This window comes from Lonchura striata, chromosome 1 (assembly GCF_050655825.1).
Source record: "Lonchura striata isolate lonStrDom1 chromosome 1, ASM5065582v1, whole genome shotgun sequence".
Lineage (NCBI taxonomy): Eukaryota > Metazoa > Chordata > Aves > Passeriformes > Estrildidae > Lonchura > Lonchura striata.
In genome coordinates this window covers 10,074,386-10,093,511 of record NC_140703.1, presented here as the reverse complement: position 1 = coordinate 10,093,511, position 19,126 = coordinate 10,074,386, and the positions used below count along the sequence as shown (strand labels likewise).

General features: G+C 39.2%; 1 protein-coding gene across 4 annotated transcripts in view; it reads right to left on the bottom strand.

Moving 5' to 3' along the window:
* The window catches only part of SAMSN1 (SAM domain, SH3 domain and nuclear localization signals 1), a 90,651-nt gene that overhangs the window by 32,372 nt on the left and 39,153 nt on the right, over positions 1 to 19,126 (bottom strand). For 3 of the 4 annotated variants that reach the window (XM_085556642.1, XM_085556545.1, XM_085556597.1), the window contains 2 exons: positions 18,963 to 19,086; positions 17,318 to 17,694 (listed from right to left, as the gene is read on the bottom strand). In XM_085556642.1, the coding sequence (XP_085412768.1) occupies positions 17,318 to 17,694; positions 18,963 to 19,086 (501 nt within the window). Of the gene's footprint in view, positions 1 to 1,503; positions 1,872 to 17,317; positions 17,695 to 18,962; positions 19,087 to 19,126 lie in introns of those variants that run through there. The other variant, XM_021532461.3, reaches the window with a different exon arrangement.

The window sequence follows — 19,126 nt, the reverse complement described above, 5'->3', positions numbered from 1 at the left end:
GCAACTTGAGTATTTACGTTGCTTCCCTGGGACAAGTTTTGAAACATGCTACAACAAGCCAAGATTCCTATTCTATGCAACGTGGGACCGTCTGCTTCCCTGCCCTGATTGTGAGCAGCACATTCAGCAAAGGCATTCTCCTTGTGGAAAGTTTACACAGTTCTGTATGAAAAGGGCCTTTAAAAGTAAAAATCAGACAATTGTTAAGGAATGCCTTTTTTTGGAAGAAGAGAGTGGCCAAATCTGGTTTTTGAAAATATTTTACAGACAGGGAAAACAAAACCCATCCCCAGAAACTTTCATGGTCATTTATTGTTTAATCGATAATGTAATTAGGTATTAATTCTAATTCTTCCCTGCCATTAAAACACAGTATAATAAATGAGCAGAAAAAATGCATGCCAAACCAACCAGTGCGATGTTTAAAAAAAATGTAAAATGTGGGGGAAAACGGTATCAAAATCAGTTCAAATCCATGGAAAAAGCTGTTAATTTCAACTGTTAATGATTCATGGTCTAAACTTGCAAGCACAATTTGCAAAAGCCAATGCTGTGTAAATCAGAAGGCCTCCTTGCTGAAACAGTGTCTGCAGTAATCTCTCAGGACACAGAAGTCACTAAAGGATGTCTATTCCCAAACAATGAGAAGGTGGATCTATAATTTGGGAAACACCAGTTATTGAGAGCAGAGAAGTGCTAAAAGGCTTTTCTAATCTCTTTGTTAAATTGTCAGCACTGATAAACTGAGGCAGAAATGGAGAGTGAAGTACTCAGGTTGAGCAGTAGCTGTTGCACTGCAGCCTTGCAATACTCTACAATACTTGTACAATACAATGCATACAGGTCATTTTGCACTCAGTCCAGGGACTGAAAATAAATTTTGAGCATCAGATGCATCCTCATGCATCCTACAAAACTCTCAGTTCCTTTCTTACAGTTCCAGATTCTGGAAAATGTCCAGTGTAGTGCATAGTCAATTTGCTTACAGTATTTCTTTCAGGCTGATATTTTAATGATTCCCAGAGAAATTAAAATGACAAGCACTGATTACCAAGTACCCTCTTCTCCTGTGGTTATGGTGATGCAAAAGCAAATTTATTAAAATAAGGAACAAATTTAATAGCTTTACTAATTCTTCACTGATTCTCATACTCCTTTCTGGGACATCATTGGTTTTGTCATAGATGAAATGGAGAAAGGGAATTTTGTTTGCCCATCTCCTAAAAGACTGATGCAGAGCATAAAACAACAAAGTCCTGCAGCAGAATTCTTTAGCACAGCTTCACAATGAGGATTCCTTGAACTGGATCTTTACTATTATAAAGTGAGTATATGCAACAGATTCCTGAGCTTATAGCACCAAGGTACTTGCAAGCACATATGAAAATCCTGAAGCTAGGATTTAAGAGGAAATCCTTGTATTAAAAATTGTTAAGAATTCCTGTTATTATTATTCATTGGTAATTAATATTAATTGGTAATTAATTGGTAATTAATTCTTACCTTTGGCTTTTGACTTTTCTCCTTATCAGATGCATTAGATGGTTTTCTCTTCAGCATGTTTAGCTCAGGTTAATCCACTGGACGTGCAACTGCTGTGAATTTGTAACCAAACTAAGTGCAAGGGAGGGCACTCCGGACGTGTGCATGGGTTATGCAGTTCCTTATTCTATCAGGATGTGACTTCACACGGCTGCCTTGTGGCATGGGGGAGCAAACTGAATTCTTCCTTTGGGGAGGGGGTGAGGAAGGAAGGGAGGAAGTGACGGGGACAAGAAAGAGAGAGGTGCACCAAGGAGATGAGTTGAAAATTAGGGCAAGGGTCAAAGCAGAAATGCTTTAAAACTTTGCTGCTGTGTCACCATCAGGCCTTAGTAAGATTTTGGACAACCTCAAGAAAATAATTATCTTTTAGTAAGATTTTGGACAACCTCAAGAAAATAATTATCTTTTCCTGTCTCAATTTTTCCCTCTCAGCCTTATGGGACTAAGTGCACCTTTATTTCCACCTGTGCTGGGACTTGTGTGTGAAGAAGGTGTGCTGATATTCAGAGGGCCAAGAAATATTATTGATATCAGATGTGAGCTACACTGTGGGTGTAATTGGCCCCAAACTCCTCCAATCCTCTCTTGGCTCTCCAGCAATGTAATAAAAGCAATGAGATTAAGGGTTGCTGTTTGGTAGAGAAGGGAATTATCTAAAGTAATCCTTTTCTTTTGCATGGCGGAATAATTTTTTTGCCATTTATCACAGAACTGGGACTCCCTGAAAGAGCACTTTTCAACCCTCCATTTTCCTTGATTTGCTGAAAAAGTCACTGGGAGAAAAGGCAAGTCTTACAGAAGACTGTAAACAAAGAGGCTGAGGAAAATGGCAGAGGTCTTCTGCCTCTGAAAACCATTGAAAACCATTCTAAAAGCTAAAAGAAAGTGGAGCTATTAAAAGAGCTTAAATTCCTGCTTCATTTTGCTTGAAGTTTTTGGTCTTGGAGAAAAAACAAAAGTTTTCAGCATCCTAAGTAAAATTTATTTGTTGTGAATCATGGGCCACAAACCTTGAAACTTGGAAATATTCCCAAAATTTGCTGAGCAATGGAGGCAAATTCTCAGTTTCAACCCCCAAATTTTCAGGCTTCTCACAGAGCTTCAATTAAATCTTAACTGAAGGCTACTACATATGTAAAAGAAATATCTTAGTAAGTTGAAAGAAAAAGATTCAGGAGTAAAACTGTCAAGAAAAAAAAAAAGGGAATTTTTTTTCAAAATTTTGTGATTTTTTCAAAATTATTTTTTTCTAAGCAGCCTTAGCTCATAATTTTGGCATGAACAAAAGCTCTTTTAAAATACACTTCTTTCTCTTCTGCCATATGTCTATTCCAAGGAGGGGTAAGACATGCTCATCAAATGGATTCTAATGGATGGGCAGCTGGATGGACTGCAACTGACTGATGAAGGAATAATTGTTATGCATTAATTGCATTATGAGGTTTTCCTTTCAAGGCCTTCTGAGATGGGGGTTGGTAAGAAGGGGAGGAGGAACTGGGGTTAAGGTACCAAAATTCTGTCAAATGCAGACTCAAAACTCTCTGGGTTAGTGGGCTGCAGTGGACTGTTTTGAACCTCAGCCCATGAAATTTCACATTTTAATCAGAACAACACTAATTTTAACCAAAGTTGGATGTGAAGGTTTTATTATTGAAATAAGATATCCATTAGAGTTCCTAATTATAGAGATTATTAATAATTAATTAATTAATAATAATGGTTAACTCAGAGATATTTTTTCCCTATATTTGAAAAGACCACCTGAAACATCAGTTTAAGTTTCTAAGCAGAAGGGGGTTTTACCATGGATATTTAATCATCCTTAGTAATTCAGTAGAGCCATAAGTTTTTACAAAAGCTGCATATATGTTTAACAGTAATTAAACTTGATTATTATCTCCATAGATTTACATTGCAGTATATTGGTTTTCTTTTTAATCTGATCCAAATGTGAGGATTAAATCAGACTCTGCTGATCATTAGACTGTGATTTCCTGTCTCAGGCCACTGTTAAAATCTTCATGATTAATAAAATGGGAACTCAGCTGAAGAGTATTATATGAGCTTCCTTTCTGTAGAATATTTATTGTTAAACAGGAAGAAAGAGGCTATTTCAAGAGATATAGTACCCACCCATATCTATTTCCTTTCCTCATCCACATATCAGAAAAATTATAGCAGCTTGAAGGCTGACCTGATTATGTTCTTGCCCTTGGAAGGTTGACCCACCAGTTTTAAAAAGTAACAAAGTGAAGAAAATCACACATATATAACATTAAGTTCATTTAAATTAGTTAACCATTAAGTTTCGAAAGGACCCCTTTTGAATTAAAAATTAATAATAAGCTCTGTGCTTATATCCTCTGTATTTGAAGCTAATTTTTCAAAGGGGAATGAGTACCTGTGTAAAATTTAAAGAAAAATTCTTATACTTAGTATTCTGTTGGACCGGACTGCATGTAAGTTATTCCATTTCCTTGCTGGACTTTGAATCTGATCCAAATCCCAGTGAAATCAATAGAAGTTTTTCAGGTAATTTTTATGGGGCTTGGACTGACTCCTCTATCCTGAAACAACCAGGCAATGTCACTCTTTTATCTGGAAAGTCGTACAGGCAAAAAGGCTATCCACTTAAAAATAATTAAGATGACCCCATGAGAATGATTCTCACTGTCATTATATTTATAAAAGGCAACATCCCTTACAGCTTATTATTATCATTACTCACTTTTAATGAATGGACTGTGATGAATGGTCCTGGATGTTCAAGTGCTTTATGTGCCTCCCTCCCACATGGTATCATATTCCCTCAGGGGCTCCATCCAGTTGCCTTCCCTGAGAGGAGAGATCACTTCCAGACTAAACTGCAAGAGTAAACTTATCCTTTCAATGCTTGATTATTCTGATAAAACTAGAAAGTAGGGAGTGAAGTAGATTGAAGTGTTTAACACACTGGCCACCTGTCAAAAAGCAAATGAAATGAGACTTTCTCTGTATTAGCAAATCGTTTTTCATTGTCTGTCAGACAAAACTGGTCCAAGTTTAACTGGAGACTCAAAGATACCTTGGGGCTCTACATTGCTTTCCCTAATACTAAACAAGCCCAGAGTGTCTTAGTCTGTTTATTTTAATTAAAAGAAGACATATCTTGAACAAGAAAGGACTCCTGCTTTCAGCCTGTGATTTTATGGCTGTGTGTCTCCCTGTGCCATCTAACTCAGATATTGCAGAAATCTCAGAATAGCAAGTGAAGCTGAGTGAATAATTTGCAGTGAATAATTGACTCAACAAATTTAATCTTTATTTCCTCAAGGAATGTTCGTGAGCAGAACACAATTTCCTCAAATGTATTAATTATGGGCCAGAATTTAGCTAGATACTTCCCTCTCCTGGTCTGATTTGAGCCAGCCACAGCTACAGTCACTGCTAATCCTCAGCAGAGCTCTCTCCATAAACTACCACAGCAAAGACTCTTCAGAAACTAGAAGGAAAAACTGTGGAAAGTTGAAATCAAGCCCTCTTTCCACTGACAACCCATGAAAGAAGACAGAGGTTGAGGGCTGGACTGTAACTATTTAAACAACATATTAACTTTAATTTTAATGACAAAGATCAAAGCTGTGATTTTCTACTGGGTTGCTGGGGAATGGAACTGGATGTGTAAAGTCCCATTTTTAAGACTCCTACATGCTCTGAAAACTCCTCATCCAGAACTTAGTATTGAAAATGGTTCCAAAATATTTTGGGACTTCCCACAACAAGGTGCATGATTTCCTGTTGAATATTCTCCCATGTGCTTTTCTCATCAGGAAAAGAAAATGGAGAATCTACAGAACCACAGAGTCTTGGAGAGACAGAACATGATTAAAGAATATTTTAAGATTACAGTTTAGATTTGTGGCTGTGTTGATCCTAAAGAAGACTCCTATCCCATACAAAGTATAATAGTTATGAAACCTGGCTATGTAGCCAAGGGAATAACTAACATCTAAACTGTGCTTCAAAAACTTAATTTTTGTTAAATCATTTACATTGGGTAGATCTTTAATGGCATACATAAAATGTAAAGGCATAAGACACCACAAAGAGTGGGAGTCAAAGCTTGTTTAAGCAACCATGAGGGTGCAGAGCAGCAGGAATACACTCATCATGCTGGGTCCCAGGAAATGGGATTTTGGCCTCTCAGACTATTGGGCTTCCTTCTCTTCCTGAAAAAAAATGTTACTGTGATTCTTTCTTTTTTTATGCTAACCCTTTGCCTTTAAGGTCAATGGAGTCATGAAGAATTATGGCAGGGACAGGCTATAGAACACCACTACCAGAGTTTAAAGAGGTGTCTGGTCCAAAAGAGTGGTTGATGCTCTGTGAGTAAGAAAAAGTGGCTCATTGCCAGGCCCTCAGACTGTCCTTGGCATGTTCCCAATGCCACCTGGCCTAAAGGGAAATTGAAGTACCAGGGACTTATCTCAAGCTTTGATCCCAACACATTCCCTTGCATTAGCAGCAGATGAACAGATCAGTCATGCCTACACTACGTCAGGTTAGCCCTAACACTAATAAAAATCTATACTACTGTGACATAAGGATTCTCAAGGAGATTGGCTTTCACCTATTGAACAAATCCCTTTCTTATTAGCTCAAAGACTACGAGCCAAAGTTGTGTCTAAATCTTCTAGGTGTTCCTCTTGAGAAAACTCAATGTCAGCAAGGTTGATGTCTTGTAAAGCAGAAGCCACAGACTTATCCATCATCTGTGTAAAATTTGCTACAGAGATGTGCGTCACTGGTGGTTTTCCTGTACAATTCCTGTACTCTGCAAGCAGAGTGCACTTTGCAGTTTGTGATGAGCAGCAGAAAGCAAGTGGCAGGATGCTGCTGCTGTGATTTCAGACGTGCAGGGGAGCAGCCACACTGTTTCTCTGAGTGAATGTTAAAATCAATGTTAAAATACACTGCAGCATTCATACCTAGAACATCTCAGTGGATTCCATTAGTGAACGCCGTGATTACTAATCAGTTACAAGGACATTTTATCCCATGGAATTTGCAGGTTTGGATGACTTGTTTTATAGCCATCCAGCTGAAGCTCAGCCTCCCAGAAATGCATTTACACATAAATAGTGACAGTTGCCTTGTACATCTATTTAAAAAGCTCAGATATGAGATTTTCAATACAGGAAACCGATATAAAAATAAATTTAGGCTCTCTGTTTTAATCTCATACACAAAACATGACATGCTTCATTTGGTATTTAGAAGTCCAGCTTAACACAGGAGCACTGACAGTGCAGCAGGGGATTTTTTCAAGGTATGTACATGATGTCTGCCAACCTGTCTCTGATTAGAATCAAGATCAACAGAAGTAAATTCTGATTAACTCTAATGCCAGCCTGCTGTCAGAACACGCTGCAGTTGGAACCATCTTTTCCCAGTAAACATCTCCTGCTGAATTTCTTCACTGGTGTCATAGTGTCACATTGCTGTGCCATCACGGTGTTAGGACTGCTATGCAAAGGCTAACAGGAGAAAGAATAACACAGCACACTGCACATCCATCCACTGAGAGGGCTTGGATTTCATACTGATTCTAGAGGAAAATGTTGTTCTTTCTCTTTTAACATGTTTTAAAGTGGGTGAAAATTGTAATTTGGAAGTGACAGAGAGGGACGACAGAGAGGGAAGGGGCAGTTTTATTTGTAATTGGTTTTAAAAATCTATTTCTACCTATTTATATGATGTGATAGCTGACTGATAGGCAGCAGAAACACAAAGAGGCTTCATCATTGAGAAAAGGTGATCATTTGCAACCTTCATCTTCCCTTCCTCTCCTCTCCACGCTCTGTACTACAGCTGTAGGCTTACTGTAGCAAAACTTAATTCAGGTGCTAGCATTAATGGCAACTCCTTCAAAATCTAGCAGGATGTGGGTCTAAATATCTCCATCATCAGACCTGCCAAATCACACACACTGGGAATGAGACTTGAGAGGCTGATTTTCTCTTATGTCCAAGTCTGAACGTCAGTATAGGGTGGTCTGGCTCATGCTCTGTGCTTGCCTGACAGGTGTAGGAAGTCACCTGGATCCCTCAGCTGCTTGTTCCAGGGCAGGAGTGAGGGAGGGTGGCAAGCTATAGCCATGCTGAGCTCCCTGACAAAGAAAGGAGATGCTTTTCCTGCTGGATTTTGGCACCAAGGACTGGCAAGGTGATTGCTGCACCCTGTGCTGGTCATGGCCAGTGCTCCTCGTGCCTCACTCAGGATTTCAGGGATGCCTCAGGCTGTGGCTGAATGGTCACAGCTGGCTGAGCTGCCCCAGGTTAGCTGAGCATCACCAACAGGGTGGGGACTTGCTCTTAGCCCATCAACAAGATGAAGTGAAGCACAGGCACATAAATTTATTTCATTAAGGGTTTTAGATAGCATGCTTTATCTCAGGCTGTAGGCTAAAGACACTCACAGGGACAGTCACAGTGCTCAGTATGTTTAAGGCAATTACTTATGTGTCAGTAACTTGTCTTTGGGGAGACAAGGGAATGGAAATGGAATGCTGTGTCCAAAGCTGTGCTTTGTAGAATGAGAGTAATGCTTTGCCTCTTCACAAACATCCCCCTTTTCTTCCATATTCCTTCCACCAATCTTTACCTTTTTCCATTCTATGATCCAACTCCTTCCCCTCTCACTTCCCACAGTGTATGAGGTTTTGACTCACACCTAGCATACCTCTTCTCTAGAGAACTTTTTTTACCATTTATTCTCATTTATGTGATACTTTTTTCTTCTATCACATATGTTATTTTGTGTGGTTTCTGTTTCCTTGCCTTCCTGCAGTTACAGAAAGTGGAAGTTGATGAAAAGGCAAGAAAACCTTTCCTGAAAACAGCTCCATGGTCTGCTAAATGTTCTACTGAACTACAGAGAGTGAACTGGAGAGAGTGAACTCATTCTATGAGGAAACTCTGAAAGCTAGATTTAAGCCTTCTAATTTGAAAGTTTTTTGAGTTTTTTTTATATATATGTAGAAACTGGTGGACAGAAACATTGATATTATGCTCCTCTGGTTTGTGAGGGGAAGTTCACAAGAACCTTTGAAATATCTTTGGGTTCAAACACCCCTACAGGTGGAAAGAATAATACCTAAACCCCTAAAAAATCTGCACCCTTATGTACAACACACACCCAAACTCATTAGAGAAAGAAAACAAACTTTTGAAGCCAAGGAAAGGCAGAATTATTGCTATCTGTGACACCTGATTCCCACCCCTACACACGTGTGTTTCATGGGGCAGTTTTAATAAGACAGTTTTAACATCTACCACATTTTCTCTACTGAGTGTCTGTCTAATTTAGTGCAAACTATGAATCTGAATGACAGTGTCAGAACCTGCAAATAAAGTGTTTGAACTGCTGCCCTTCTGGGGCACAGGCTGGAATGTGTATCCTTGCTCAAACCATCCCCGTTTTGCAAATGAAGCCCGAGGCAGACAAGTGAAGAGATTTGTCTAATTTCACACAAGAGGTCTGAGTAGTGCAGGGAGTTGAATCTGCATTATCTACAGCCTTAATCACTGGATCATGATTCATTGGTTTAAATAACCTATGCTGCTATAAGGAAGTGGAGTTAGGATTTATTTTGGCCTTCTAATTCAGGGGAGCAGTAAGAAATTGTGTTAAAAGTTATTTACTTTGCAATTGATCATTGACTGCATGTAATTCTCAGGGTGTGACCCTGTGGTTAGGTGTACAGAAAATTTGAGCAAATATAGCTGCAAGCAAAGTTGGGGGAATTTTATTTCAGTCTTTCAGACTGGAAAATCTGAATACTATCCTGCCATAATTCTTAGGGGAATTATGTTAAGGCATAAATGTGAAGAAGGAAATCTAGGTATTAAAACACTTACACAACTAGAACTAAATATAGAAACCCTCGAGATATCTGCAAAAGTTTCTGTCTCATGATCTTAAAGTATCTGAACTCTTGATTTTCCTACTTCCCACACACTGTTTGTCATCATTTCTTGTGCTATGCTATCAAAGGTAAGTTGTAAGTAGAAGCAAATGAGAAGTTTCACGTCATTTAACCTAATTAATTTGGTTCTTCTGCAAAAATTATTCAGCCAGATTTTTTTCAAATGGATTGGAGTGTAAGCACTTCCAGCAAGAATTATGTTATGTTCAAGTTTTCAATTTGCTTTCCTTATGTATTAGGGAAGGTGAACTTCTTCAATCAATTAAATGTCTACAGAAATTTCATTATCATAGGTGAATTCTTTTCAAAATAAAAGTGAATACTCAGATACAAATAATTGTCCATTTCTTTCTGGAAACCCTTGGCCTTTGACTTCCAATGGTCTGTCCATATACCTGAGAGCATTTAAATAGCAGAATTACAGATGTGTCCATTCTGTGTTCATTGTTTCATTTCCAGTCTTATTTTTCAGGCTCTGTTCTTGTTCATTTCACCCACAAGTATTTTTTCCAAGTTGGATGAACACACAGTTTTCACATTAAATTTTCAGTTTCTAAAAACAAGTTTGGAATTATGCAAGACACGCCTTGCTTTTGGAGAATGTCACAAGAGAAGTGCTTCTTTTAAAGGGCTTTGAAACACATTCATTATACTAATGCTGCAGCCCTGGAAACCTTAGTACCTTTCTGGCACTGAAAATCCTCACTCTTCCATTTGTGCCATTGCTGAGCACTGATATCATGTGACTTTCCCTTCAATTCTGTGTGAGGGAGATGTAAACAGAACTAATTTCTTCTGATTTATGAAAGGCTTATTTCACACATAGGCTTTAGGGAGCATTTTAAAGTATACAAATGTGACTTACCAAAGAGAATAACGAGCTTAATCTACACTCACAAAAGAAGCAAGCAAACAAAAACAGGTTCTGAGGCACCTCAGAACTTCAAGAAAATTGATGTCCCCAAAAATTTTAAAATAAAAAAAAACCAAGAAGGATGTCTTTTATACTGGACTGATAGCAAATCCACATAAGGATGGTACATCACAAAGTAGGTTAATAAAGCAGCAGACAGGCAATGCAATCTATTCCTTCAGTATGCAAAAAGTGCATCATTTTGGCAATTCTAAAGTAGGCAAGCAGGAAGTCATCTTTTCACTAGACAGTTTGTTACCAACAACTTCACTTAGCTTAATTATATTTTGACTCTTAATCACATTTCATGAAGCAGGTAGCACTCCTCTTTTTCTATTGAGAAGTCATATGCCATTTACAAAGAGTGAGTCTAGGAAATGCACAGTTTTCCTTGCAGTTTCAACGATCACATTGCCCTTCATACTACATTCACAACCGTAATCCAAAATCTTTCATTTCTCTCTCTAGCTGTAGCTCTGCAGGACCTAGCAGCTATGTCAGAAGCAAACCCATGAAATCTGCTGAGGTGAATTGCAATGTTCTTCTGCAGTTATCTGTAATGATATTAAAAATGTTGTGGTACTCTAAAATATCTTTTAGTGCAAATAAATTCACTTCATTATCGTTCTGCCTCATATATACTAGCAAGTACTAGCAATCCAACTTCACAAAACAGCCCAGAAATTTGTGGGAGAAAAAGTTTGAGAAGCTTTTTGGTATTGCTAGTTATACATGCCTTTAAAATTAATGGAAAGTATTATATCATTCCCTATAGAGGTATGAAAATTCTAGTCAGGTATTAAAAATAAAAAATAGGACAAGTGTTACCATAGTGAAGAATAACAGCATCAATTTTTTCACATTTTTTAAAACTTGCTTTAAGACTGCATGGTCAAAGACATCACAGATGAGGACATCAAATTTTTCACATTACTATGCAAGAAATAGCAAAAATCACTGTAGGAACTGTTTCTTGAATAAAGGTCCCTGTGACAGTAGAAAAAGTAAAACTCTACAGACTTGGAAGCACCAAGAAAATGAGTTCTTAAGTTCACTAGTATTTGTGTCTTTTATTTCTGAGTCCATATTTTTCTTCAAATTTCCAAGGAAAGTAAACACTGAAAATTTAGTTGTGTGGCTCTTGGCTTTTCATCAGTTTAGAAAACAAAGCAATTCAAATGGCACCAGCACTTTACTACAATAGATTTGCATAAATCTCAATCCCTACCCACTCACAAATCTTAAAATTCAAAGTAAGTTTTCACAAGGTTCTGGAACGGGGTTTGAACTGGGGAAAGATGAGTGCCTTTGTAGCACTGTTCCTTTTTGTCTGTCAGTTCTTGTATACTCATGTCTGTAGTCTGGGGAGCATGGGGGTGTCCAGCTGTCTCTTTACCTTGCAAGAGGGGTGCTGAATGCAGAGGGAGATGGGCTGAGCTGGCAGACTAATGGGGAGAACACAAAAATTACCTAGAATGTTATAAAAAGCAACAGGAAACCTGCTGAGGGCCTTGTAAATGAAGATATGATAAGATGAAAGAGAAGCAGCTGGGGACAGTTTCATATCTTAGGAAACAAATCCTGTTTTTGTGTCTTAGCCACAGCTTGTCACCTGAACATGCATCTCATGGTCTTTTTGGTTTTGTTTACTGCCTTTCAGCTGCTCTTTATCTCTTCCCCAGGCAAAGACTTTGGGCTTCAGCTGGGCTACAGCTGAGCAGGACTCTCTAACACCCACAGAAAATAGATTTATACTTGGTGAGGATCTGGCTTCCTACCTTGTCACTGAAATAGGAACAAGAGACACAGCTTTTAAAAGGATCACTTATTACTGACAGTGAAGCAGCCAGAGTGACCGGAGCAGCTGAAAATTGGTGTCTCAGAAAAGCAATTTGGGGATTTCCAGGCATTCTTTTTAGTGCTATATTTGTGCCAAATGAGGATTCAAAATGCAATTGTGAAAGCTCTTCTAAGGCATGTTCAGGTGTCTCTCAACAAAAAGACATTAGCTGAAGAAAGGAAAAACTGCAGAAAACAGTCAAATTGCTTAAGAAAATTGGGCAGTCAGAAAGTCCATTAAAGCCCACAGCATTCTGGTGTGCAGCAGAAACTGCTGGCTGAAATGGAGCAGAAATCTTCCCACAGCAATTCTCTGGGCACTGCAAATACAAACTTCAGCTTTGGAGCACATTTTGCTAGAGAAGAACACTCTGCCCCCTTTGTTCATTATTGACTGTCTGTGCCCTTCCTCCCCACTCCTCTCCAGGGAGCTGTGGTCTGTCCCTGGCATCACTGACACCTGCAAAAACCTCCAGGCAACATGCAGCAGGTTTTTGAGGACCAAAAAGGAGCAGCAGGGAGGTGCAGAGAGCAGGGTAAGAGCAACCACAGAGAGGAGGCAAAGCTGTGATGGGGCAACCAGTAACCAAATCCTATTATGCATAATGTGTCAGGAAAAGTTGGAGTAAAGAAATGTACAAAACCAGGGTTAATTAGAGTGTTTCTTCATCAAAAGTGCCAAACTGGCCATTCTCCTAGGGGCCAAAGGGAGATACTGAGAAATGGCTTGTCTGATTAGGAAGCAGCCAGACCAGGAAAGGAAAAAGCCACAAGGTCATTGAAATGGAAGAGAACCATGGCAAGTAACAGCAGGGCAAAAATAATTGTGATAAGACCACAACACTTTCCTGAGAGGAATATGGAGAGAATGAACACAGGAATTGGCATAGTCTTTTGCAGTTTCCCCAAACTTATTGTTCATTCCACCACAATGCAATACATTCATATCAGATAGAAATCTTTTGAAGCTTTCTAATCTCCTCTTAGACTGAAAACGGGAGAGAAAATGTATCTTCCTCTGCAGTACCTTTAGATTTTTTTCTTTCTCCTCATCAAATCCCAGGTCTTTTTAGTCTTGGGAAATGTCCCTCATACTTCATTCTCACTGAATGCCAAACACAGGTTGCACCAGATAAATATTCTCATGGCATCAATGACTAAATCCTCCTTCTGTAAAACTTAACCATGCTGCTAAAATGTGTGTAGAAGAGAAACCCACTTCCAGTAACCCTCTGCTGGTTTGTCTCTAACAGAGGATGTTGTCTCCTCTACTTTTCCTGTAAAGGAGGCCTGTGTGATTCTACAAATGCATCTTCCATATTTCACAGATATTGGGAGAGTGGATGGGTCAGACAGTGATGCAGCATGTTTAAGTATTGAGGGAAAGGAGAAAGGGACTCATCTGCTTTTCTTTTTGTCTCAAACTCCAGGATAGTCTGGGAACCCTTTTGTGAAGAGGACCTCAGCTGTGACCTCTCTGTGCTCCACTGTGCCTTTCAGGTCCATTCAAGCCTAGCAAGCTCCTGTAGTTTACAACCTTCTGACTGTAGATTTTTCCTGCCTTATGAGGTTGCAAAAGTCTTATGCAATAGCACAGATTGATAAAAAGCAACAGAAGGCTGAAAGAGCTTCTGTAATTCATATGGACATGGCACTTCTAAGTATACTACTTTGTTAGGGTAGGAAGTATCTTAACATACAAATGACAGAAGGGCAGCATTTAGTAAAAATACAAAAACAAAGAGAAAAAACAAATCTGAGACAGACAGCTTAACTGTTTTCTGCAGGGCTAAGCCTGAGGAATACAAAGAAGTATAAAAACCCAATAACCTTTCCCATTGGGGTCAAGTGGTTGTTAAAGTGGTGTCTGGACAATCTTCTATCCTCTGCCTGCTTTTCAGCTGATTCATAACATCACAAACATCGGCCCATATATCCTCAATATACTTTGTGATAATAGAAAAATACGCAGCATAGTAGTTACTTTATCCAAGCATGCAATAATGTTTTTTCTTTATTTTTTCCCCCAGGTATTCTGTATTTTTTTAAATATACTCTTCCACTTTCTAAGGAAGAAATATTTATAAATTACATGTCTCTGGAAAGAATACCAGTAACAATAATTCCACAGGGTAAGTTTGACACACCAAAAAAAACCAATGCTTTATGGTGCCCCTAGCAAAATTGTGGCCAACCACTAATTATATTTTAAAAAAAAAAAATATATATATATATATACATATATATATATATATATATATATAATATAAACAACTTTATCTGTGGTAAAGTTAACTCTGCACAAAGAATCTAATGGTGGCACCATGGCAGCATGGCTGAAATGTGGATGGTCTGCAATATCTCAGTGCCAGAGGCTGTCCAGCTAATGCAGGTGTTTACTGAGGGCTTGACTGCAAGGGGCTGAAGGAAGAGTTGGAGAAATCTGTTGGAGCTGAAGATGGATATGGTTTTTTGGAGTCTGTTCTCACAGTACTTGCCTAGATGACCTGTGTCAGCCTTTTACTGGTTTAGGTGACAAAAACTGGCAATATGAAGCACCGTAAGGGAGGCTGTGTAAAGTGATGAGGCAGAAGAAAGGGAGAAGGAGTCAAGGGAAGAAAGGTCAAGGGAAGAAATTGGAGGAAGGGAATTAGGATTACTCGTATTTTGTCTCTCTAAACAGCAATCCATCATGGAGAGATCCATATCTTTCCTTGTGATTACAGGAGGCACTGCTTATTTCACTACCTGCCATTCAAGCTTTAATAAAGGCTAGGTCTGATCAGCTTTGCATGCATTACTGAGCTATGTCTGGATAATATTTGTCTGATCTAGATATTTGTCTGTCCCCCAAGCCAGATCAGCAGCAGTTTGCTGCTGGAATAGTCTTGGATTTTTGTCTTGCATCTTCTGGTTTAGTCTCAATTTGGGACATACCAACAAGCATTTTGATAGTTCATCTCCAGGTATCTCTTCCACAACTTGCAGCAGCAGAGACCATGGAGGAGTTACCAAGTGAAAAAAATGAAACCATACCTTCTTTCTCACAGAATAGGAAAGAGTATCCTGGAATATATTTGTTTTACTCTAATAAGTAAGTCAACATGAGAAAGAACATCTGCACCACCCCCTCTGTCTGATCCTCTCATAGCAAAACCACCAGTGCCCGCTTTTTGATCCCTAAATAGGGAACCTGAAAACCCAGCCTTTGTAATCTTCAATTGAGCCAGTTGGTAGAATGCAGATGCAAAGAATGAGATGTCTTGCCATTGGCTGTAATCTAAATCTAAAGACACTAAGCCCACAGAGATACATTAAAGTCAGAGAGCCCATCAGGAAGGCAGATGGCAAAATAAACCATTCAGGAAAAAAAAGCACTAAACCCCTCGATGGCACTAAACAGTAACATGGGTAGGACAAATCTCATCAGGGAAGGGAACATTAACAGCCTGTTTGTAACAAAATTAAATAAAATTATTTGAATTAATACTTATATTCTCATAAATCTGATCAACACCTCTATTTCTGTTTTTACCTGGGACTTCAGCTTTTGCTTGGGATGCTGACAGCTGTTTGCATAAAGGAGCCAGGCATAAGATGGAGGCCAGCATCCCTGCCACAATTCACTTCCTGCAGAGACTTCTATTTCCTGGCATGCAGGGGGACTCCCCTGACAGACCACAGCCTTTGTTCACAGCTCCCAGCCCATTTCTGCCAACTCTCTGTCCTGTAGATCTGTCTGCAGCTGCTCTTCCTGGGAGTGTGCAGGGCTGAGCCTGTCCAGGGTTTCAATGCTGTACCTCCGTCAGCTTTTTTTAGGGGTAGTTTCCTTTCTTTCTTTTTTCTAATTATCCATCAGTCAAAGTTTCAGACTGTTTTCTATGTCAAACACTAGGAAAATCTACAGCCAGATTAATCCCCCATTTCAGGTCCTGCCTGGTATGTCAGATACTGTGTCATTGAAAAGGAACTGAATTACCTCCTCCACGAATTCAGAAATATGGCTGCTGAACAGACCCCCAACTATTACCTTCTAATGCTATATGGGAACTCTGAGATCATGCTGCTCTCAGCAGGACACTGATCTAAGGCTGTGGCTGCTCAGGTCCACATTTGAGCACTCAGCTGGCTCAGGTTTCAGCAGGTGTCTCACCTCCTGTGGTTTAGTTGTACTTTCCTGGGAGCTGGTCTTATTCCACAGTGAGAGACAGCTCTGTCCCTGGAGCACTGGAGAGGGAACAGGCAGATAGGGAAAAGTGGCTACTTTTTACTGCTTCCCTGATGTACTTCGCTCTACCAGTCACCCTCCATGTGTTCACCATTATGTGGAGTGCCAGAAGACCTGATGTGCCGTGTTGCAGTGTCTACATTTTGTATAACTCACCAAAAAGAATTTATCTTGGTTTTTTTCTTCTAGTTTTGAATATCCATTTTTAAAAAAGCCTGCAATTAACACACAAAATCCTCCTCCAGAGATCCAGGAAGATAATTCCAGAACAAGATCAAACTCTGCTTCTTTGTTTCTGTCCCTAGAATCTTCTTGCTGCCACATAGGTAATTGCAAAAATAGGCTCCCCCAGCTAAGCTGACCAAGAAGACAGAAGCACAGATACCTCTGCAACCTCTGACATTTGCCCAAATAATTCTAGTGTCCTTTACTAGTATTGCAGTGACCTCTAGGAGCCTGCTCCAAGTCCATTGGCTCTGACTGACTTAGTCCAGACTCCAGAAAGTTTTTTGAGCCTGAAAAGATGTGTGTAGTACAGACTAAAAACCCAAAAAACATGAGTGTGCTGATGAGAAACAGAATAGCCTAGAGCCTTCCATCTCGAAGCTGCTGATGTCTGCATGGTTAAAAATGAACTACCTAGGGCTATACGAAGCCCTGGTGTTAGCCTGAACAATGGATTCACATCCATTTATCTGAAATCAAAATTTGGTTTATAGCATTTCATAACCACACAGAAGATGACAGTATCTCTTTAATGCTGAATCAGAGCAAAAAGTTTCCATTTTTTATGCATATCAGCACAAAAGAAACCACTTCCACTTACCCAGGAGTACTGTAGATCCATATCAGTTAGGGAATACATAAGATGTGGCTGATGAGAAGAGCAAGAACAGTTTTCCCATTCTTCTATTTTTGAAATTAAAAAGTCACAAGGACAGAGCTGGTTGTCAGGAAACGGCTTCCAGTCACTCCACAAGTGAAATTCTGTTTCAGAATGAATTGAAATAGTTCCTAAGTTATTAAGTCTGGAAGTGTATGAGCGGCCCAGAGATGCAGAAATAAAATCTGTCCTGGTCTCAGTCTCTTCTTTTCTTCTTGTGTTATCTTTCCATGTCTTCTTTTCCTGAGGCTTTGTCAGCTTCATGCAAGAAGTTAGTGCTTCTTCATCCTCTTCAGAGAGATAAGCATCTTCTAAGGTATCTTTAAAATGCAAACACTTGTTATAGTATGTTGCAATTCATAAAGTAGCACACGTTTTTTTTTTAATTTAATAGCTGTCTTTCACTCTATATAATGAAAAAGCCATTTAAAAAATTAACAACAAAAAACTCCCATAAAAAAAACCAAACCAAAAAAACCAAAAAATAAACAAAACCCACACATGCACACACAAACACAAAAAAAACCCCAAACAAACAAACAAGCAAAGAACCAAAAACAACAAACAAAAAAAAAAATCCAACAAAACCAAAACCAAATAATTATGATAATTAGGGAGATGGAAAGGATTTTTTACTGGGTCAGGCATTGGAGCCAAATAAATCTGAAGAGATTTATCCTCCATTTGGTATATTCTTCTTGTTCCCTCAGAGGTGTGGAAAATTTTATTAGTTCTACCCATGAAAATTTGGAGACTGAATGTCATGTTGCTGATAGTTTCAGACAGCATGAGTTGAGCTGGAAAAGTTCAGGAAGTTTCTGGAGAATTGCTTTCCCATCCCTTGTATGCATGTTGCAGTTACAAAGTAGTTGCTAAAATCCCTATTTCCTCATGTGTTTCAACCCAAGCAGTGATTTGTCTGGAGCAGTAGTTCAACAGACAGTTTAAACTCATTTTTGCTAATACGAGATTATAAATTATCATACAAACAAGTGTATTGTACAACCAATGCATGCGCTATTAAAACAATGTTGGCAAAACACGTTCAGAGGAAGAAATGTTGCATGGTCAGATCAGAGATCTATAGGAGACTCCAGAAAACCAGCTGAGGCCAGAATCAGTTCAGAATTCCTGTGTCCTACAGCCCTGGGCACTCAGGTATAATGAGAGACCAACTTGCTTATCATACCTCAGACCTTCCTGCACTCACAGATGCTACTGACCCATGGAATAGCACTGGAAATTATCTTCCTGTTTGTGAATTTTGCCTTTCTGACCCAGAATGTGATACAAAACTAGAAAACCCAAAGTGTCCCCAGCATGGGAGCCCTGCTGTTATACAATTTTATTTATCTAGAATCCCTGCTTGCGAGATATACTGTTACAAAACTGCAGCTAGGGTGACAGGAAACAGGTTTTCACACTATGAGGAAGTCAGCGCTGGAGTGGTATCACAGTAACATCTCAGCTGGGGGTTGAAAATCGTGGGTGGTGAATGACAGACCAGGACAGGATTGTTTACAATTATGTTCAATCCCGTGTCATGTGCCAAATGTTGGAAAGAATGCTGATGTGATGCTGTACTTACTGAGGGGAACCAGAACGTGCTTGACATCTTCCAAGCTTTGTGTACTTGTTTTCTTTGTTCGGACCAATTTCTGCAATCTTTTTAATGTTCCCCTGGACTCAGCTTTATTGTCTGGTTCTGTACCCTGCCAAAAAAAACCCCCAAAAAACTCAAAACAAAACAAG